Source organism: Trematomus bernacchii, unplaced genomic scaffold, assembly GCF_902827165.1.
Source record: "Trematomus bernacchii unplaced genomic scaffold, fTreBer1.1, whole genome shotgun sequence".
Classification (NCBI taxonomy): domain Eukaryota; kingdom Metazoa; phylum Chordata; class Actinopteri; order Perciformes; family Nototheniidae; genus Trematomus; species Trematomus bernacchii.
In genome coordinates, this window is record NW_022987689.1 from 18133898 (window position 1) to 18145962 (window position 12065).

The 12065-nt window shown below is 42.1% G+C and overlaps 1 protein-coding gene across 1 annotated transcript; it reads right to left on the minus strand.

The window, feature by feature from the left end:
• Window positions 1-10558: 10558 nt before the first annotated feature.
• LOC117488641 (putative nuclease HARBI1) lies at window positions 10559-11407 on the minus strand. Its single transcript, XM_034137653.1, has one exon. It carries the CDS (start codon window positions 11405-11407, stop codon window positions 10559-10561), a length of 849 nt encoding a protein of 282 aa, XP_033993544.1.
• Between the last annotated feature and the right edge of the window lie 658 nt (window positions 11408-12065).

Genomic DNA, 12065 nt, shown 5'->3' on the forward strand with positions numbered 1-12065 from the left:
TTAGAAGGTGCGACGGGGGAGGGGGGAGAGAGTTAGACGCTCGTGAATTGTCAAGGGGGGGGGCCTCTCTGCACGGAGGAGCCGCGGAGAAGTGAATCACAGTGATCTGCTATTTTAAAGTAAATTCAACACATAACGACCCTAAATATAGCATATATTAAGAACGAGAAAGTGTTAACATCGTTTTTTGTAAACATATGACCAATGTGCGAGGGTGATGACATCAGAGCATCGTCCTATGGGCTTAGCCCCGGACAGGTACAACAGGTATTCACTCAGAGGGGGGTAGTTACCCATTTACATGTCAAAAAGCAACATACGGTAGGCGGGTGGGGGATGGTGAACGTTTACATTTCTCTACAGAATACATTTAATTTAAGGGGAGCAGTTACTGACAAGTATATAATGAGAACTGCTACCAATGGTGGCCTATTTAGTTTATTAAGAAATACATATTTGTAGCTTTTTTTTTATCTGCAGTAGGAAATGCAGAGAGTAGCGACAGGGCTGGTCCAACCTGATCTGTAAAGTGATCTAACTAAGTGCTATTCATTTTCTTGACGGGGAAGTGCAGTGTAAATGGGGGGCTTATATGCATTTGAAAAGCAATATAAATCACACAGTTCGTATACAATAGGCATTAAAAGCACCATCGATAACCATTGCCCTTCTCCTATTCAAACCAAAAGAGAAAATGCAGATATTACACTCTGAAAAGAAAGGGTAGACATATCTGTACTCTTAGTGCCAAGTAGCTAAGCTATTCATTCGCAGAAATGTAAAGTGATCTATCTAAGTTCTATTCATATTCTTGACGGGAAGAGTTAGTATACAATAGAGTTAGAGTTAGTATACTTTAAAAGCCTTCTCCAAATCAAACCAAGATATCTTGGGTATTCACTCAGAGGGGGGTCGGTGAACCGGGCAGAGTTTTTCGCCGGTCAACGTGTGTGAAAGTTTAAAGTTCAATCTTCCTTATTGAGCTTTATAACAAATGAATAACGACTATATATTATAATAAAACTATATATTGAGCTTTAAAACAAATGAATAACGAATGAATAACGACTATATATTATAGGAAATGAATAACGACTATATATTATAATAAAACTATATATTATTATAAAACTACATATATAGTTATATAATAAAACGACTATATATTATAATAAAATAAACACCGGCTGTTGTTATGCCTGCTGTAACGTTTACTTACTCCGTTCTCCGCTTAAGTAATTATGCCGTTACAAGCTTCATAGTTGTATTTATCATCTAAATTTGCCGAAACAAGTTTAATATTCTGAAAGCCAAGACTTTGTTTATTTGAAATCAGATGAAAACAAACTGTAACGGCCCCATATTATTCATATTCCGAGTCATAAAGACTTTATTTAAAATATACATTTATAACTAGTTTAGGTTGTTTGAGAGGTACAGCTACCATTCTTTAATTAGATGTTTGATAAGTGCATGCAGATCACATAGTAAAACACGTAGGCTACACAGATACATTATTTTGTATTTTTATTAAATTCGACAATGTCAATTTCACTTTCCACTATGTCCACCGTTGTTTTTCACAACCAATGGCAGAACTTTATTGAGGCCTGTAATTAGTCAACTACAGGTCTCTTGGATCAGTCTTTTTCTTCCAAAAAGCTTGTGACAAGATGTTATTGCTCTTGGGGCATTAAAAACAAGATTTTAACTTTAGTTTTTTATATAATATCTGCATTTCCTATTGTGAAAAACTAAGTCTTAGTTTGGCCATAGTTATTTAATATATAGCGCCATCTCCTGGTTAAACCCTGAAATTGGAGAATAGTGGGAGGGCCTAACATTCCTGGATACTGGTCTTTGGCAGGTCTTAGGCAGGTAACTGGCTGGCAGTAGGCAGGAAGCTGTATGCTGGCGTCCAAAATAAGATGCCCCATCTGTAATGACTGTAGCAATGTGGCTGTTGAAATTCAGGTCTGAGTCCATCACTACACCTAGATTTCTGGCTTTATTAGTGGTTTTGTAGTCTGCCGACTGAAGCTCTGCGATTACTTTTAATCAGTCCTTCTTTGCTCCAAAAACAATGATCTCAGTTTTTTGTTTGTTCAGTTGGAGAAAGTTCTTAGTCATCCAGTCAGGATGTGCTCAATGCACTTGCTCAGTGTTCTAATCGGAGAATAGTCTCCTGGTGTGATTTTAAAATAAATCTGGGTGTCGTCTGCATAGATGTGATAGCTTAGATCACTATTTTTAATAATTTCAGCCAGAGGTAGCATATAAATATTAAAAAGCAAAGGTCCTAAGATGGAGCCTTGAGGAACCCCGCATGACATATTTGTCAAAGTTGATGTGTAGTTGCCTATTGAGACAACGTTTTTTCTGTCCTTTAAGTAGGTACTAAACCAATTTAGAGCTGTTCCTGAAACTCCCACCCAGTTTTCTAGACGGTCTAGCAATATGTTGTGGTCAACAGTGTCAAATGCAGCGCTGAGATCTAATAATACTAAAACTGATATTCTGCCACTGTCTGTGTTTAAATGAATGTCATTTAAGACCTTTACAAGTGCAGTTTCAGTGCTGTGGTTAGGTCGAAAGCCCGACTGAAACACATCAAAACCGTCATTTAAAAACATGAAATGACTCAACTGTTGAAAGACAACTTTTTCAATCAATTTGCTTAAAAAAGGAAGGTTTGATATTGGCCTGTAATTATTCATTACGGTTGTGTCTAAGTTATGCTTTTTTAGGAGCGGTTTTAATTACTGCAGTTTTCAGGGCCTGCGGAAATACACCTGTGTGAAGAGACTTGTTTACTATGTGTAGTATATCTGAGGCCATAGGGTGAAAAACAGTTTTGAAAAATCCTGTCGGAATAATATCGAGGCTACAGGAGGACGATTTCAGATGTTGAATAATGTCTTCCAGGTCATTAGCATTTTTCAGACGGAATTGTGTCATGATGTCTGGATTGACTTTAGGTGGACATAGGAACAGTACATTTGCTGTACCTGATGCAGAGGCACTGACTACTTGTCTAATTTTCATGATTTTGTCAGTGAAGAAGCAGGCAAATTCATTGCAGGCCCTGGTGGATAGAAATTCTGAAGCTACTAACACTGGGGGGTTTGTTAGTCTGTCGACGGTAGCAAACAAGGCACGTGAGTTGTTTTTATTTTTGGTAATGATGTCAGAAAAGAAAGACTGTCGTGCCTTTTTTATTTCCTGATTAGAGACGCAGAGTCTCTCTTTATATATTTCAAAGTAAACTTGGAGATTTGTTTTTCTCCACCTGCGTTCAGCTTTTCTGCACTCAGTTTTTGCTGTTCTCACAGTCATGGCTTTTCTCCATGGAGATTTTTTATTGCTAGATACTTCCTTTATTTTAATGGGAGCAATGGTATCCATGACATTTGTTATTTTGGAATTAAAATGATCAACTAGCTCATTTACTGAGAAGTTAGCATGGGCAATTGAGGGAGTACAAATCTGAGCAAACATTTCTTGTGCATTTTCAGTTATGTGACGTCTAGTGGTTACCTCTTTCTTAACAATTGTATGGACGGTAATAGAGCTCTCAAAGAAAACACAGGAATGATCGGAGAGCGCTACATCAGTCACCACAAGCTTAGAAATGTTCAGACCCTTTGATACAATCAAGTCCAGAGCGTGCCCCTTATTGTGCGTCGGACCCTTGACATGCTGAGTCAGTCCAAAATTGTCGATAACACAAAACAGTTCTTTAGCCCCTCTGTCCTGGGGATTGTCAACATGGATATTAAAATCACCAACGATGATTAAACGGTCAAAGTCAATACACACTATAGACAGTAACTCGGTAAAATCATCAAAAAAGCTTGCACAGTATTTGGGTGGTCTGTAGATGTTTAGGAAAAGAGCTCGAAAGGAGCATTTCAACTGAAGGGCCACATATTCAAAAGAAGCAAAGTTTCCATACATAGTCTGCTTGCATTGAAATAAGTCATTAAACAAAATAGCTACTCCACCCCCTTTCTTATGTAGTCTTGCCTGACTCATAGAATTAAAGTTGTGAGGAGTTGATTCTATAAGAACAGCTGTGCTGTTGTTTTGGTCTAACCAAGTTTCAGTTAAAAACATAAAATCCAGGTTGTGCTTGGTGATAAAATCATTGATTAAAAATGATTTACCTGCTAAAGACCTGACATTTAATAAAGCCAGTTTGAGTGTGTTTGACATACCACCACTCTGACTGTTAACGACAGAATGTGGAGCACGTGGAATCACTGCAAAATTTGATACATTACATACATTCAGACGGATGCCCTTGGATCCTCTGTTCTCAGTCCGAGTCACCAGCCTGTGTAAGCAGGCCACAACACAAATGGGACGCTGCACTGGTATAGAAGCCTCTGGTCGTTGGGTGGCGCCAGAGAGCGAGATGGCAGGCGTGGAAACAGTGGCCTTGGATGACACCGCCGGAGAGGGGGGTGTGTCAACGTGGAAAAGTCAGGGAGAGGTCTGAACAGCGTGATGCATGTTAGCCGCTAGCATGCGGCTACCAAGCCTGCTGGGGTGGATTCCATCAGTGCCGAAGAAGGCGGGTCGGTCCCAAAATAGATTGAAATTGTCAATAAAACCAAAATTGGCAGCTCTGCAAGCGGATTGGAGCCAAGTGTTGAGGCTGAGGATCCTAGTGAAACGCCTTGCTCCGCGGCCTAGCGTTGGGATCGGACCTGAGATAAAAACCGACTTTTCACAGCTCCGTAAAAGAATAAAAAGTTTCTTTAAATCCTTTTTTGTCAGCTCCGACTGCTGGCGGGCTGTATCGTTAGACCCCACATGGACTAGGGCTGTGCAATTAATCGTATTTTAATCTCGATTACGATTTTGGCTTGCAACGATTACGAAAACAATGTAATCGAAATAAAACGATTATTATTTTTATTATTGGTTTTTCTGTTGAATTATACTTAAAGTTCAGGGTAATTAACTGTTAAAAACATACTGTTCAAAGTTTTTTTTTCAATATATGGATGTTTTCAAAGTAAATGGATAATCGTTTTTAATAATCGTGATATCAATTATTGACCAAAATAATCGTGATTATGATTTTTGCCATAATCGCACAGCTATAACATGGACTGCACTGTACACCGAACTCTTTCACTAGGGAAGAGCTCCTAACAGGGTTCTTACACCTTTTCCAAAGTCAAATTCAAGCACTTTTCAAGCATTTTCAAGGTGCATTTTCAAGCTTTTCAAGCATCTTACAGCTGTTGTAAATTACATATTTATATACACATACTTATACTCAAATGATTATGTCCCTACCTCACATTAAATCAGATGTTCTTTATGCTATAAACAACCAAATGTGTGTTTCATAATAGCATTCTACATGAGGATGAAAAATGTAAAATGTTAGAAAAGAAAACTATGTTTAATATTTCAAAATGAGTGACCCATCTGTACGTAGACTGGGCATCCCATAACCTGGCTGAGCCAATATAAAACAATCAGCCAAATAACTTTTCAATATATTATTGATTACTATTTTTGAGGTTCTTTTAGGTTGGCAGTAAACACAAGTCAGAGGTAAATGGTGTACTTTGACTCCACTACATGTATGTAATACCTTTAGTTACTTTACAGATGTGGATGAATGATGTGAAATATAATCAAGTGTTAAATCAGACTTTAGTTCCACCTGGAGTAAATTCACAAGCTACTCTGTAGTATACAAAGTCATTCAAACTAGCTGCAACTTTACCAGCTTTGATAACACTTTCATGATCAATCATTATAAAACATATCATATACAATTATTAGGGATGCTCCGATCGCCAATTTTGGAGCCGATCGCCGGAATCAGTATCGGCCGATACCGATATCGCTCTCTTTTCCTCTCTCCCCCTCTCTCTCTCTCCTGACAGCCCATCAGTATCTCCTGCAACTCACTGATCCAGTAATGAGCGACCCGACAGTGAAGAATAAATATATTTATATCTAGTTTAGCTTGTTCCAGAGGTAGATAAAATAGCTAAGTGTGTTAGGTCTAACTCTTAATGTGTGTTCTGCTCCGCTCACCGGTCCGTCACAGCGGGTGGAGCTGCAGGATTTCTGCTTCACACACACGTTGCATACCGCTATTTTATTGTCATTTTCGGACACTTAAAATACTGCCAGACTAGTGAAGCCATTTTGGCGAGCTTGTTTTGCCGTGCACAGAGAAAAGTGTCATGTATTTTACATGCAACGATAGCCTAATCTAAAATGCTCTACTATGGCGTACCTTTCGTGTGGTGTGTAGCTCGTCAGCGCAGACTCTCGCATCGTTATTGTTGCACACTTTGCAGGAGGCTACTCTTGGGCTTCGCTTGACCCTCGTCTTAGCCATGGCTTGTATTTGTCTTCTGCTAGCCAACGCTCGTTGAAACGGCAACCTCCTGGCATACTGTCATCTATCACTCTCATCAGAATGCCCCAGGTCACACACGTAACAAAAACACTTGCCGGTCACGCGCATTGCGCGGGAAGGCCGGAGCGGAGCTGTTTTATGTAAAGCGAAGCAATTAAGCGCGCTCCGACTTCTTTATTTTCTTTTAATCTAAAAAGCGAAGTAAAGCATTTACAATTTTCAAGCACTTTATCCCAATTCAAGCACCATTCCCAAAATTCAAGCACTTTTCAAACCTTGAAAACACCTCGTACAATTTCAAGCATTTTCAAGGATTTCCAGCACCCGTACGCACCCTGTCCTAAACATTAGAGAAACAACTCCAGCGGATTACTTTCCCACTTTTCTCTGTTCTTCCGTGGAATTACTGGACATTCTCGTAAAAGGTTCCCTCACCTGCATTCGAGCACTCAAACGCCACAGGAGAGGGAAAAGGGCCGGGACATTGGTGCGCCTCCGGAGCCGCGGACTTCGCACGCCGCTACCCGGAATATTTCTCTCCAACGTGCGTTCCATAAGCAATAAACTGGACGAGCTTCAGCTACTGGTTAGTAGAAACAGGGACTTCATCTTGTGTTTTGTGCTTCACTGAGACTTGGCTGTGTGGATCGATTCCTGACTTGACACTGCAGCTGGGAGGCTTCCAGCTGCTCAGAGCGGATCGCGACGCGGAGCTCTCTGGCAAATCAAAAGGTGGAGGAATATGTTGGAGAAACATTGGCTGCGCACACTCGCCGACCAGATACTGTGTGTGGAGAGGACTTATCCGGACTGCCTAGTTATTGTTCTTGGTGACTTTAACAAAGGCAACCTCAGCCACGAACTCCCAAAATATAAACAGTTTATTAAATGCCCCACCAGACAGGGGAACATATTGGATCACTGTTACACAACCATCAAGGGAGCCTATCACGCCGTCCCTCGCGCTGCACTGGGCCACTCTGACCACACCATGGTTCACCTGATTCCTGCATACAGGCAGAAACTCAAGCTGTGTAAACCTGTAGTGAGGACATTCAGGCAGTGGAGCAGTAAAGCTAAGGAGGAACTTCAGGCGTGTTTGGACTGTACTGACTGGGACATGTTTAGGACTGCAACGCAAAGTCTGGATGAATATGCAGAGGCTGTGACGTCATACATCAGCTTCTGCGAGGACAGCTGTGTACCAACACGCACCAGGGTGAGTTTCAACAACAACAAGCCCTGGTTCACACCAAAACTGAAACAGCTAAGATTGCAAAAGGAGGAGGCGTTTAGGAGTGGCGATAAGGCACGTTTTAGAGAGTCGAAGTACGTCTTTGGCAAGGCGGTGAGAGATGCTAAATGACAATACTCTGAGAAACTTCAACATCAGCTCTCAGCAAACGACTCTGCTTCGGTCTGGCGTGGTCTAAGGCTGGTGTCCCACGGGAACGCATACGGCAAAACGCATAGGATTAACGCAATCGCAAAAAAGCTTCCGTCCACACGCAATATACACCGGATAGTGTCTGTTCACACGAGACAGCTCCGTTTAGCTCCAACCGCTGGAAAAGCTGCAGTACATATGCCGAGCCTGTACGTGGCGCTGTAACTTCCTCCACAAAAAGCAGCGAGTATAAGATCCCCCCCGGATGTGTAAGGCACAAACAAACAAGGTAGAAGATGGCTGATATTTGTGCAAGAAAGGAAGTCTTTTGGTGGACTGATGATGAGGTAGAACTTCTACTTAGGGTCACATTAGACTACAAAACTTCCAAAATACAGGAGAATGTTGACTGGGAGTCCTGCAAGTTGAAGTATAGCGATATAGACGACTTGTTTCAGGCGCAGTATCCGAGGACCGACACAGGGAAGGATTTCCCTCACGTCGGGGGCGCCATTACAAAGGCCCAGCTTGCCGCCAAGCTAAAACAAATCCGCATAAAGTACAGGCATGCGGTGGACACTAAGCGTCGGAGTGGCCAAGGACGTGTTGTGCACATGTTTTTTGAGCTGTGTGAAGAGGTCTGGGGTGGCTCGCCTGCTACGTGCTCCCTTAGCTCGGGCATCGAGACGGGGGACCTGGAAGAGTCGTCTTCCGGACCAAGCTCACCCCCGAGTTTGGAGCGTTCCAACGATTCACCACCGCCAGAGTCGAGCGAATCCAGCAGAAGTCTGCCAGCTGCTGCAGTTGTACAGCATCGCAGGAATCTGCTCCAGGTATGTTCATGATTTCAAGCTTAACGGACTTGCTACATACTACGGTACCTTCCACAGAAAAACTGAACATGTTTAAGCTTTGTAAAAGTAGAAGGTATTGAGAGCTTTTGTATTTGTAAAAGTAGAAGGTATTGAAAGCTATTGCACAACATGCCTTTGGTCTTATGTTATCTGGTGGCTATGGTCCTATTGTGTAATAATACAAAAATTCTCTGGTTTATTCAAGGTGCAGCTGAACGGCCACAGAAGTGACCGCATGAAAAGAAAACTTCCAGTTGACCATGCCGTGCAGGAAGACCTCAAACTAAAAAGGAGGATGGTGGAGCTAATGGAGCAACATCAGCAAACATCCACCTGCAACGCAGAAAGCTTTCAGCTGATGAATGATAATATTCGGGAGGGCTTTTCCCTGATGAGGGAATTCATGCATGCGCAACCCCACAGTAGCAGCAGTGGACAATTCCCGGAACAGTCACCGTACCTGCATAGAAGGCCACAGACTGCCTACACACCAAACCCCTCTGCACCACACCTGCACACGATGACCTCTGACCCCCCACGGCAACCATCTCAGTTTTCATACAGGCAGTCACTCTTTCAAGAGCACTGTTAAAGCACAGAGCTTCAGTTTTTGTTGCACTTTATATGTATAAAGAAAGTCTGGAAGTGGGTGCAGCCAATTTAACTTTTTATTCCAGTGAATATGTTTATCCCTATTGTTGTTGCCAGTCAAGGTGTTCTATTCCTTGTTGCACTGTGAACATGTGGGACTGAAAGCATTTAACTTTTTTTTCCAGTGAATGTTTATCCTTATTTTTGTTGCCAGTCAAGGTGTTCTATTCCTTGTTGTACTGTGAACATGAGGACTGTTAAAGCACAGAGCTTCAGTTTTTGTTGCACTTTATATATATATAAAGAAAGTCTGGAAGTGGGTGCAGCCAATTTAACTTTTTATTCCAGTGAATATGTTTATCCCTATTTGTGTTGCCAGTCAAGGTGTTCTATTCCTTGTTGCACTGTGAACATGTGGACTGAAAGCATTTAACTTTTTATTCCAGTGAATATATGTATCATTATAGCTCTTGCAAATGTTCTTAATAAAAAACCTTGCAAAATAACAGTCTTGTCTTTCATGTCAATGTACTCCGCAAGCACTCTTCACTGTCTTTCCCTCATTACAGTCAGTGAGATATCTATTACTGGCCAAGTTGACTGATAAAGCAGTGAGCTTCAGTTTTTTGCGTTGTAAGCCAGTTGTTTAACCCATAAGAACCCAGACCCCTTTCTACTTTTGGGAACATTAAGGAGAACATAATTAAGATATATATAGACCACATTTCTGATAAATAACCCCCTAGTGTCAAATATCTGAAATGTGACATGTCACATTGAGCTTCAATGGTAAAATAACTCATATATAACTTCATTAATGAGGATGCTTTTTTGGTTTAAATTGGTTTGAACATTGTTTGAACTGAAGAATAAAGGATATATTAACTAAATATAATTGAATCAGCTAAATTAACTGAGCAGATCATAATCATATTTCTAATCGTGCATATATGTCACTCCGGGTTTCCTGTGAAAGTCAGGATGGAACATCAGTGTAACTTTCCAGAACATTAAAGTTCATGTGACACCGTTCCACGTTGGGTCCTTATGGGAAAGTATAAATATATATGATACTGCGTTTGCACATTTGTTATTTGTTGCACTTTATGTTAAAAGAAAGTCTGGAAGTGGTTGCAGCCAATTTTATTTTTAATTTCACACTTAGAATCACATATTTTGTAGCTTAATGTTACATACATTAAGAAGTACTAAGTAAAAAAAAAAAAAGCCTGTCACTGAAGGAGCTGCACAGTGAATGTAACAAAGAATGTTTATCAGATCTTAACACAGTAACCTTCCAAAAAAATTCAGTCTGTCTTTCAGGTAGTCCTAAGGGTCAATGTAAGCCGTAAGCACTCTCCTCACTCTCTTTCCCTCCCCCTCATTACAGTCAGTGAGATACCTATTGCTCTGTGTGGGAGGCTGGAAATCCCTTTCACCTTCAATTGTTCCCAACACAGATTGATCATCCACAGCCTCCTTACTGGCCGCACAAAAATTGTGGAGGACAAAGCAGGAGTAAATGACATGGGGCAGGTCAACCAAGTTTATGTCCATAGGCCTTCTAAGTGCAGCAAATCTGGCCTTGAGGCGACCAAAAGCACACTCAATGACCATACGTGCCCTACACAAAGATAGCCCAAAGTACTGTTCCTGAACTGTGGAGCCACCGGTTGCATATTCCTTCATCAGGTACGGCAGCAGCGGGTAGGCAGGATCACCAAGAAGATAAATAGGTATGGCCTCCTCCTCGTCCACAATCTGTTTTCTCAGAGCAGGGATCTTTCCAGTTTTCAAGTACATGTTTAGCTTTGAGTTAGCAAAGACCCGTGCATCATGCACACTCCCAGGCCACTTTACCACGACATCCATGAATCGGTACTTGTAATCACAGACGGCCTGTACATTAAGGGAATGTTTGCCTTTCCTGTTGATGTAGTCAGTGGGGTTGGTAGATGGCTGCTTGATTTCGATGTGGGTTCCGTCCACTGCTCCAAAACATTGTGGCATGTGATGAGCATGATCGAAGCCCTCAACCAGATCCGCGGTCTCGGGCTCAGTAAAAGGCAGCTTGATATATTTTGGACCCAGGTGGATTGAGATCGCTCTGCATGTCTGCCTAATAATGAGGGACAAAGCCTGGCGCGAAACACCGAAGGCGTTAGCAGTCTTCCGCATCCTTCCCCCATCGCTCAGGTAATACAGTATTAACGCAACCATTTTCCGTGGATCAATTGGTGCCCTCATGTTTGTTGTTTGCCTTTCGATATATGGGCACAGTTCTTCGGTCAGGGCGACGACAGAGGCTCTGGACATGCGGAAGTTCTCCCTCCATTCCTCATCCACGACAACGCCATCGACAAAATTGTCCCACCAACTGCTGCTTCTGCCCGGTCTTACCCAAAACCTTCTCCTGGTTGCCCTTCTGGTTATTCCCCGCAGTAGTCTTAGCAACATGTAGGTCATGTTCTCCATGTCCTGTTGTTGCTGATGGACGAGCTTCTGTAGATGTTGCACAAAGAACTGTAGCATGGTCAGTAGCGTCTGGAGCACGATAGCAATGCTGCGATCCGCCATTGTTGTTGTTGTTAACGAAACACATCAGCAATGACGCGGGGTACGCGGAGAGGTGGGGAGAGGCGGGGCTATTGCGTCATCATTATCAGAAAATGATCGTATAGAGGCGATCACACGGAGCCGTTGGACCCCCCAGAGCGCACCGTTCCCAGATCTATCCACCTTTGGACCAGTTATTGTTTGCGGGGTCCGTTTCTATCGTTTAGTTACGGCCTCGTGTGGCAAAAAGGGCTATATGCAAGAGAAATATGCGGATACA